The 11,783-nt window shown below is 37.5% G+C and overlaps 1 protein-coding gene across 1 annotated transcript in view; it reads right to left on the reverse strand.

Annotated features, from left to right (window-relative positions):
* AGL (amylo-alpha-1,6-glucosidase and 4-alpha-glucanotransferase) overlaps positions 1-11,783 on the reverse strand; it is a 77,345-nt gene that overhangs the window by 59,698 nt on the left and 5,864 nt on the right. Inside the window, 3 exon segments of the mRNA XM_028489087.2 lie at positions 2,662-2,865; positions 4,312-4,478; positions 5,019-5,229. Coding sequence (XP_028344888.1) covers positions 2,662-2,865; positions 4,312-4,478; positions 5,019-5,229 — 582 coding nt within the window.

Here is an 11,783-nt window from a genome sequence, read left to right on the forward strand (position 1 = left end):
TATCACACTCAGCTATTTCTCTCCTGAGCTGTTACTCAGGCTGACTGTGCTATTATTTTTGATAATATTCTGGAGCATAAATTGCACCGCAATATGATCCAATTAAATTTGGGTCCCTTGGCATGGGTAGTCCTTGAGGCCTGTCTTTGAGGCTTGTTCTGACCCCAAGAAGGCTCTTGTTAGCTGTCTCTTTCCCTGGTTCTCTCTGTTAGACCAGTAGCTGGCCAATGGTTTAGCATGCTGCTCTCATGAAGATACCAGCCTCCTTTGGATTGTTTACCACCAAAGTCTCCATTGTTTTCAACAGTGCTCACAGGCTTGAACTTTCCCATGCTATGTACCAAATAAAGTCAGTTCCATTCTTACTCTGTTCTTACTGCACATCTCTTCCCAGGGGCAGAACACCTGTGTCACTGCTCCACCAGTGGTGGCAGGGATAGGAGCCTCTGGTTTTCTTGGCTTTCCTCTCCAGGAACCCCGACCCCACAAGCAAGCTGGGGCAAGGGTCCAGTATTCTTGACCTGCCATGCATGAAGTAGAACTTTCTCTCTCTGAGTGGGGGCTGGGTGGAGGAAGGGAGCCCCAGGCCTCTCATCTGCTCTTGCCTAGAATAGTTTCCATAACATTGTGCTGAAAGGGGGGAATGAGAAAAGCTGGAAGCCTGCCCCTTTCAACCACAGCCCTAGACTGGAAGCCAGGGATAAAGGGAGCCTGGTGTCCTTGGCAGCACGTGCTAGGAACAGACCTATCATCACTCTGACTGCGGAAGTGTAGGGAGGGAGGAGCAGGTTGTGGTTCAGATGTCACAGACTCTCACTATTCTTTCTGAGGTTTAGTACATATTCTTGAATAAATGTCTCTCCATATGCTGAATGCCCTTAGGACAATTTTCGGAGACTTTAGTTTCTTAAAAATAATTTTCATCAGTTATAGCTGTTTTGCAGGGTAGAGGGTCTGTGAAGCCCTTAACAGTGCCATTCTGGAAGTTGACTTTCCCCGGATAGTAACTTTTTAATGAAAACCTATTTCATAGAAAGGACATCGTGATACACAACACTTTCCATGCAAGGTGGAAGCAACATTCACTTCTTTTACATTACACAGAATCTCTCAAATGCTTTAGAAAATACAGTCTCTGACAGAGTCTGTGACTGTACTCCAAACCTTATACTCCCTTTGTTCCTTTAGTAACAGAACTCTCAAGGTTCAGTGACAGACATGGCTGACAAACAAAATACTACACTGCAAGCTCCTTTATAGCTAGGTGTGACAAGAGACAAAATCCCATCTGGTGCAATGTGAGCAGAAGGGATATATATCCCAGATCATGCCCTTAAAAGACATTACTTCCCTTTCCTCATTGCCACTGGGTAGAGGTGATATAAGGAACTGGAGGGGCCATATTTGATTAAGAGATGGAAGCAAAGTGCTGGAGACAGTACAGAAGCATGAGAGAAAGAACTTAGTTCCCTATCATGGGTTGGCTACCACACCAGTCTTGGAATGCCTACTTAATCTTTTATAAGAAATAAGTATAATTTAAATCTTAAGTCACTATATTTTTGTCTTTTAGTTACAGCTGCCTAAGCCATATCATAATTCGTATGCTGCCATTATGTGGTTTGATAAATTTGATGTGAATAGTATTAAAGATGTCAAAGTAATTATCAATAACGTCAAATTTTCAAGCGAAGAATACTGAATTCTTAGACATTAGGCAGTTTTCACTGTGGACCCTGATGCTTAGTTTCCAGGTGCATGCAGAAACAACAAATTTTAGAATGTTCCTATTTCTTTGCCTAACTTTGATTGCTTATTATTATCATTAGAGATTATTATCTATATTGATGAACCAAATCTTTGAGCTTTTGAACATCTTCATGGTTCCTATGGTTACCTGGAAAACAGTTTTATGACACACACACCAGAGATTTTTGTTGTTGTTGTTAAATTTTTTGTACCACCTGGAATTCCTGTTGTTTACATATGTAAATCAGTGGTTTCCTGACTTTTCTACATCATGGCAAACAGAAAAGAGCCTCTGCAAGGTACACTGGGTTAAACTGAAAGCTGATCAGGGCCAGAGGCTTCTCCAGACCCAGTTACTCTGATAGTTGATGGAAGCAGTCATTTCCTGAGGATCAGCATCTGGAAATCTCTGATACATTTTTATAGAATTGTTTACTGGTAAGAAATCCTGGGAGCCAAAACTAGTTAACTTTAGTAATATCTTTTAACATGTAAAAGATATAATTTTCAAATTTAAGTTCTAAGAATTTACCAATAATTTTCTCTTCAAATAACACCATTCAGTTTTTTCAAATATATGCTATAGTACCAGAGCTATGGTTATATAGGATTCATTAGTTGGTCTGTAAAGTATTAATACTGTAAATTGAAATATGTGGTCTTTTCTATGATCACACTCCTGTTTTAATAATCATCACATGTAAAATACTTACATATTGATTATATCTTCAACTAACACTGTTTTCTTTGAAAGAAAAAAATTGGTACTGTATAAAGTGATTTTTAAATTGAAGGACACCTAATCATCACTTGTGTTTTCAAAATTTATGTTATATAAAACAGCAAGGAATGAAATAATTAGAATATAATATTCTCATTAAAATTAATAGAAGTAGTTAATGAAGCTCATACCAGTATGATTGTAGACAACATCAGTAATACAAAGAATATTCCATTCCTTTTTCAATTTTTCCACTAGCTGTCCAACATCAGTCCAGGTGTACTTTTTATTAGGTCTTGAAAAATCAGGATTTAATTCTAACTGATCAGCAAGGGAATAGCATGACCTAGATAGTCCAAGAGTCTGCAATGGGGTAAAATGAATCATGTTGTAGCCTGCAACACAAGAAAATAAACAAAGACCTCTATAAGAAAAAATATACCTAAAACTAAGCAAAATGTAAGGTTAAACTTCCATAAGTAATTCTAAATGGCAAGGCAACCATGCTACCAGAGAAGGGGTTAAAGACTTGGGTTTAAATCCTAGCTATACCACAAGTGACTTCAAGCAAGTCTACTTAAATCTTTCAGGATTATCAGTGTCCTCATATGCAAGATAGGGATAATGAGATGATGTATTTGAAGAAAATCACACACAATGCCTAGTTACTATTAGGGGTTCAATTTATATTTCTTGAATTGATATATTTATATGTAGAAAATATATCCTATGCAAGTATATCAGTACATCTTTCTCCTAGTTTTAATGTTCCATAATACTTGTATTCTGTTTTAGTTATGTCAGTGAAGTTCTCATTTCTTTCTTCACTCTACGTTCAAGTCGAAAGTAGAAAATTAACATTACCCTTTACTTAAGAGTAAAATACACCTTAAGTTTCATTTTACTCTTGGTATGTATGGCAGCACGACTTCCACATGGAAGACCATTAATCAAGGCTTGTTGAATTAAAATTATATATAATGATAATATATTTTATTTGTTTATTTATGGCTGCGTTGGGTCTTCACTGCTGTGCGAGGGCTTTCCCTAGTTGCGGCGAGCGGGGGCTGCTCTTCATTGCAGTGTGAGGGATTCTCATTATGGTGGCTTCTCTTGTTGAGGAGCACAGGCTCTAGGAGCACAGGCTTCAGTAGTTGTGGCACGCGGGCTCAGTAGTTGTGGCTCACGGTCTCTAGGGCGCAGGCTCAGTAGTTGTGGCGCAGGGGCTTAGTTGCTGCACATGTGGCATCTTCCTGGACCAGGGCTCAAACCCATGTCCCCTGCATTGGCAGGCGGATTCTTAACCACTGTGCCACCAGGGAAGTCCATGATAATATATTTTCCAACACATTCTGGTAGCTTACTAATTTTTATATGTCAAAGTAAAGTCTTAGAAACAATAATAATCTTATTTTATCATAGAGTTCCTTAATTTATTCAGTTGAACCATAAAATTTGCCATTTTTGTAGGTTAAAAACGGTCAAGAAGCAAAATTTCATACAGTTCTATTTATGTTACTAAATGTACTAAGGAATGAAATAAAAAGAATGAAAGCCTTTGAAATTTGTATCACAGAAGATAATTACATTTATTTTAAAGAAGAAGAAAAGGGACTTCCCTCGTGGCCCAGTAGTTGAGAGTCCGCCTGCCGATGCAGGGGACACAGGTTCGTGCCCCGGTCCGGAAAGATCCCACATGCCGCGGAGCAGCTAGGCCCGTGAGCCATGGCCACTGAGCCTGCGCGTCCGGAGCCTGTGCTCCGCAACGGGAGAGGCCACAACAGTGAGAGGCCCGCGTACCACAAAAAAAAAAAGAAGAAAAGAAAGAAAGCTGACATTACCTGATTCTTTTGCAACCCTAAGTCTGCTTTCCCATTCATCAAAGGGTCCCATACACTTGGCTAAAAATGTCTGGAGAGTAACACAGTCCAACGGTAACACATGATTATCAGCACCAACGCGTAAAATAGGGTCCACAACTATGTAACCTCCACCACTTTTCTCATTTCTAAGGAAAAAACAAAACAAAAACTTCTCAATTAATGATAGGAAAAATAATTCTCATCTAATAGTCTGACTCTAATTGGAAAGTAAATTGTCCCATTTAAAAATATATTTCTAAGCACATAAAATCATTTAAAAAGTTGCAATAGAACAATAGAAAAGCCATGTTTTATCCTTTTCCAATCTTTACTTAATGGCATAATATAATATATACATATATATCTAATAATATTGTTTTAAGGAAAAATAAGTGTACTAAGATCAGTAATAACAAGGGCACTTAAGTAAATAGCATCCTATAATCAGGTTGCATGAAAAGACTACAGCTTTTATGCCATTACTTTATAATAGTAATACTTTGAATATGTAATGAGGCTTACAATTACTTCCTAGAAACTGAAGGATTATATTCTATTTGCATCTCAGGAAAGCCCTGTAAAAATTGCACTGCCATGGTTCATATGGTAACTTTTTACAAGTTAGGTAACTTCAAGTTATAGAATAAATTAACTTCTTTTTTTCACATACAGAACACCTGACTTACCCTTGAAGGAAGTAATACTGAAATGATCCAGCTTGTTGAAGATTAAGTTTACAGTATTTATCAGAATCATCTTCTCTTTCTGTTGGATTTTCCCATTCCAGGGAACGGAATTTTTCTCGATTAAACGCTTCTCCAGGAAATGGGTAATTTGTATACACAGTAACTGCTTTTCCCTGTAAAGTTGGGCCTAATCGGAACTGTAGTTCAAACCCTAAACAAAAAGCACATTTTAATAAACTCATTGCAGGACTTAAGTTACCACATTAAAAAGATGTTTTATTTAAAGTATTATACAACAAGGATTTCTCAACCATGTTTAAAAGAACTCCAAATATTTAATGCTGTTCTGGAACCACTGTGCATTTCAATTTAGCTTAATTTTGTATTTTAACATACAGTATACACCATAGAACTGTCTGCTCTGTACTGTCCCTCTCTTCTCCTGGAAACTGATTCCTAGTCGCATGGCTACTTTGGGATATGCAAGTTCTTACATGATTCCATTCCCCACGATTACCTCCGTTCCACTTCCTGAACTGCTCAGAGGTGAGCATCTAACTAGAGACTTTCGCTGGTATTTTTAAAACTGCAGCAGAGAAAGTGAGTTTCTCTGTGGTATCAGAGTCTGTGATAGTACGTAAAAGTTGGGAGGTATCATGGGACACTATCTTACCAGATAGAGTAAGCCAGTCTTCCCTGAGAGAAGTCAACCTCTAGAGAGGTAGAATTCAGATTTCTAACAGTTCTAGAGACATTTAAGCCCCTGATACCAGTTGTCCCTGATGTCTGCTCAACTCCAGAGATGTGGTAATAGAGGGTTAACAAGTGGCTGTGTGAAGCTGAGTGGGACGGGGGAAGGAGTGGTGAGGAACCCTGATTTGCAGTGTTTGCTGACTTCTGGAGGAAACAAGTCTCACCATGGTCCATCCCAAGCTACCAACATGGCATCACTGAACGTGGAACTGGGAAGAGATATGTATGATCAGCTCTTGTGAGACAACGCCAGCAACTCCAGCATGCTACTGCCTCTAAACCTACTCTTCATGGTTTAGTTACTCAAGCCTTTCTTGGAATTCTGAAAGCCAAAACGTTCTCACTTTTGCCTTAGTTAGGCTATTTCTTTTAAAATATATCTGAGATTTCTGTACTGTATTACAAGTATTTTGCCCTAAGAGGAAAAAAAGTTAACACATTACAGTTATAACTTTACTATGAAAAAAAAATTTTTATTGGTCAAGGCTGACTTTAAACCTTGATTATGTAATTGTTAGGATGTAAAAATTCTGACTATATTAAAGTCTATTAGAAATTCAGGCATATATATTTTAAAAATGGTTGTAACATTTTAATTAATGATGGGCAATAATAACTGATGAAGGCAGGGGAATTTAGTTCTGCTGGTTATAATCTTTAAGCTTAAGGAACTTTTTGAGAAGAAAGAAGTATAGTAATATTTATACTTTTGATACTTAATTTATTAAACATCCAACAAAGTAATAAAAAATGATGCACTGAGTGCATATGATGTAATAAGGAACAAAAAAGACAATGATCTCTGCCCTTGTGAAGCTTGAGTTCTAATGGGGGAAGGCAGCCATTAAACAATGGACATGACAGATAAATAAGAAAAAGTAGTATGTCAGAAAGGGATAAATGCTAAGGGACAAAAGTCAGAGCAGTGGAAGAAAAAGGAAGGAAAGGAGTGATGGTGAGGAGACGGTAGCAACTTTAAATAGGATGGTTATTGAGAAGTTGAAGGGAGTGAGAGAAGTGAGAGAGTTAGCCTCATGGCTCACCATGGCCATGGAGAGAAAGTGCTGACGAAGCACAGGAAACAGAGCACAAACGACCTAGGATGGAAGCATGCCTGGTGGTTCCAGAAATAACAAGAAGGTCAGCATGGCTACATTGGAATAAGCTGTGGGAGGAACAGTAGGATATAAGCAAAGAAAGGTAACAGGGGAGCCAGATCATGCAGAGTCTTAAAGGTCATTGTAAGTATTTTGGCTTCTTCACTGACTGAAATGAGCCAGTGAACATTTTTAAGCAGGAGTGACATGACCTATCTTGTGTGTTAAAAATATCCTTCTGAAGATGTCTGCTTCTGATCATAATGGAGTAACTGGTACTGGACTTGCCTTCTGATGAAAAACTAAAAGAACTACACGAGACAACTGTTCTCAAAAACAGGTAGAGAGGACTGTGATGCCTGAGAGAAGGATGATTTCTATGAACCTTCTAGTTATCAGACTAGGGGACCTTTTTGGACTGTGACACTGGGAGCAGGAATAGTAATTAATCTCACTGAGTTGAGGAGACAGAGATTAGAGTTTCAGAGGGTGAAGAGACTGCAATTTTCAGGGCAGAGTATGACAAGAAGGGAGCTATGCAGAGACAGAGCTCCAGGAATTTACCTACAGTCATCTTGAGTCTGCCTGAATACTAAACTGTACATGAGTAGGGTTTGACTACGTAAGGCTGGGAAAAGAACAACTAGCGGGAGCTGTAAATTGAACAATTCTCAGAGCTCACTCAGGCCTGGGATACATTACAATTTTTAAGCAGCCAGAGTTAAGAGACCTTGCTGAACATCTGTTGTATTCAAGAGAGTCATGTCTTAAGTAATACGGTTAAAGTAGCCCTAGAGTAAAAATTACTATAAACCTATCCTATCAAAGCTTAAAAACAAGTCTCAAAAGGATTAAGCTGATCCACAGATAATGTAAATGACTTCTAAAATAAAACTTATCACTCCTTTAAAGCAAGACAACAAAATCCAGAGATAAAAACAGAACATTCACAATGTCCAGCATCCAAGAAAAAACTGCTAACTGAAAGAGGAGGTGAGGGAGTTGACCACACAGATATCTGGAATAGGGCATTCCACACAGAGGAAACAGAGACCTAAAGGACTGAGACTTCTGCTTCTGGCAAAGATGGAATAACAGGGATTGGATTTACCCCCCTCCCTGAAACTTAAAAGAAAGAAACCACCACCACCAACAAAAAAAAACAGACAAAACATATGAAATGATGATTTTTCAAGACCCTGACATCAGGCAACAAAAGTCAGTGATCCCTGAGAGATGGAAAGTAAACAAGATGAGCCCTACAATTGCCCCTGCCTACTTACTACCTTGAAAGAGTTTCCAGGTTGGGGCACAGGGAGAAGGAACCCAGGCAGACCTCAACTGACTTCCTGTGTTGAGGAGATGGAACTAAGAATCTGTGGAGACAAAGGCAGCTAGAGTTTTCAGATGAGAGTTGTGGATGAAGAGGAGAAAGCTGCACAGAGAACTCCAGAGATCTGCAAAAGGTCTCCCATGAGTATTCAGAAGAGTACTGATCAGTGCATGTCTCTGAGAAAAATACCTGAGACCAGGAACAGTGCTTGTTCTCACCAGCTAGACTGGGAGAACTCATAATTCATGAGGCACTGGGTAGAAAGTTCAGAAGGATCTTGCTTCAGTAGTGCAGAATAATGAGCCTTAGAAAGGGCATAGTTCTAGACTGGCTTAACAAATCATAAAAGTAAAACTCAAAAGACTATAATATTTCCAAGTAACTTCATTCCAGAACAAAGACCAAGAACATTTATAAGAATCCAAAAATACCCAGCACCCAACAAGGTAAAATTAATAATGTCTGGCATCCAAACAAAGATTATGAGACATATGAAGAAGGAGGAAAAGAAAACCCAAAACAAGGAGAATAATCAATCAATGAAAACGGACCCAGGAGTGACACAGATGTTCAACTAGTCGACAAGGAAGTATTTCAGTTATCATAACTGCATTCCATATGTTCAAAAAGTTAGGTCAAGACATGGAATATATTAAAACAAAAGAAAAATATCCAAATCAAACTTTTAGAGATTAAAACTACAATGTCTGAGATGACAAATACAGAGAATGGATTTAATGGATGGTGAGACATGGCAGAAAAAAAGATAAGTGAATTTCAAGACACAGGAATAGAAACTATGTAAAAAGAAACAGAGAGAAAAAAGAATCTAAAAATTTGAAAGAGCATCAGACAATTCAAGTGGCTTAACATAAAGAGTCCTCAAAGGAGAGAAGAAAGGAGACAAATTATTTGAAGAAATAATGGGTAAAAAATTCTCAAATTTGGTGAAAACAACAAACTTACAGATCCAAGAAGTTCAACAAATCCCCCACACAAGAAATATGAAGAAAATTACACCAAAGAACATCAAAATCAAATTGCTCAAAACCAGTGAAAATGAGAATATCTTATAAGGAGCCACAGGGGAAAAAAGACACAAGTATGTACAGAGGAACAAGGATAAGGATGACAGCAGATTTCTCACGGGAAACAATGCAAGCCAGAAGACAGTGGAGCAACATATTTTTTTTAACATCTTTATTGGAGTATAATTGCTTTACAATGGTGTCTTAGTTTCTGCTTTATAACAAAGTGAATCAGTTATACATACACATATATTCCCATATCTCTTCCCTCTTTCATCTCCCTCCCTCCCAACCTCCCTATCCCACCCCTCTAAGTGGTCACAAAGCACTGAGCTGATCTCCCTGTGCTATGCGGCTGCTTCCCACTAGCTACCTATTTTACATTTGGTAGTGTATATATGTCCATGCCACTCTCTCACTTTGTCCCAGCTTACCCTTCCCCCTCCCCATATCCTCAATTCCATTCTCTAGTAGGTCTGCGTCTTTATTCCCGTCTTGCCCCTAGGTTCTTCATGACCTTTTTCTTTTTTTTAGATTCCATATATATGTGTTAGCATACAGTATTTGTTTTTCTCTTTCTGACTTACTTCACTCTGTATGAAAGACTGCAGGTCCATCCACCTCACTACAAATAACTCAATTTCATTTCTTTTTATGGCTGAGTAATATTCCATTGTATATATGTGCCACATCTTCTTTATACATTCATCTGTTGATGGACACTTAGGTTGTAGAGCAACATCTTTAAAAGTACTGAAAGATTAAAACTGTCAGCCTAGAATTCTATACCTGGTGAAAATATCTTTCAAAAACAAAGGTGATAAGAGCCAGGTTTTTCACTGTCAGAGAAAGATGTTACAAATAAGCAAGGGAGACAGATACAATGAACCCTGCTGTGGTGATATGAATCAGAAATATGAGTATGAACTGCTATTTATTTATATATAAAGAATGTCAGTTTGGTTCAAGGCAAATCCTGAAATAGAGAACATGTAGATATATTTCAGTCATGTCTAAAATTGCTCTTTGGGGCTTCCCTGGTGGCGCAGTGGTTGAGAGTCCGCCTGCCGATGCAGGAGACACGGGTTCGTGCCCCGGTCCGGGAAGATCCCACATGCCGCAGAGCGGCTGGGCCCGTGAGCCATGGCCGCTGAGCCTGCGCGTCCAGAGCCTGTGCTCCGCAATGGGAGAGGCCACAACAGTGAGAGGCCCACGTACCGAAAAAAACAAACAAACAAAACAAATAAAATTGCTCTTTGATAGAAGTAAATCTCTCACAGTGATGTTTGACAGGTGGTAAATTCTACACCACAATATTAAACATTGGGTAAGATATTCTTTGTGAAGAAAAGATATCAGTATAAGACATTAAGAGAATGCTGGACTCTTCTAATTTATGCTAATCCAATTAAATACTTCTGTATTTGCCTAGAGAAATATGAATGCTGTTTTATATACTGCAATACATATAATATGAGGGAATGGAAGTTCTAGGCATTCCTGGAAAAAATTATAATTTAGTGATAAGTTCTGCTAACCATATTCCTGGATTGGACCAAAATATGGATATAAATTTATTCACAGTAAACGGATTTAGCAAGCAAGAAACAAATTATTCAAATGTAGTTATTAAGTAACTTTGCAAAAATTGAGGGACTAATTTTTACTTCTTACTTTTACTATACAGTGAAACTAATAATTTCTTTTCCAAGTAGCTACATGCACAAATTTTTCTATAAAGCAATTTGGCATAAACATACTAAGAATATTAATAAAGTTTAGATTTTTGGCTCAATAATTTCATAAAGACATTTATTTTCTGAGGAATTAACCGGTGATATAAACATAGATTATATTTAAGGATGTTCATCAGTTTCATTTATTATAATTAAATAAACTCAAAACAAACTAAATATCTAATGATTGGGAATGATTAAATTATGGTACAAATTATGGCATTATGTAAGCAGGAAAATTATAAAGCCACAATAAATCATATTATCAAGGGATATTTAATAACATGATTACTTTTACTGTTTTCTTATATTTTATGCATCTATATAGATCCTTTCAAATCCTTTCTAGAAAAAAGTATGACTGAAATGTGGCAGTAAGCAGGGAGGTGGAATTCACACACCATGACACTGTAAGCAGGTATCAAAATTGTTTAGATAGTATAAACCCAATTTTGTTTTGAAACAAAAAGCATAAATAAAAGACTTTTTATACCTTTTTATAATTTATAAAAAGGTATAAAATTGGGAAACATTTTTATATTAGAGCTATAATTATGAAGAGATAGACTGAGAAGTAATTGCCCAAAGAATTAAAATGTGAAGTTTTAATACTTAAGTGACTGTGAGAACCATAAATATTTATATTTGCAAGAATGATTAAATTTATTATAGAAGTAATGGTGTCATTTTGAACAGTACAAATATCAGAGATTAGCCAACTGAGCACAGCTAAATAACCTGTCCCTTGTTCAGCTTATACAAATATTGTTTTTTTTTTTGGCGGTGTGCGGGCCTCTCACTGTTGTGGCCTCTCCCGT

This window comes from Physeter macrocephalus, chromosome 4, assembly GCF_002837175.3.
Source record: "Physeter macrocephalus isolate SW-GA chromosome 4, ASM283717v5, whole genome shotgun sequence".
NCBI lineage: Eukaryota > Metazoa > Chordata > Mammalia > Artiodactyla > Physeteridae > Physeter > Physeter macrocephalus.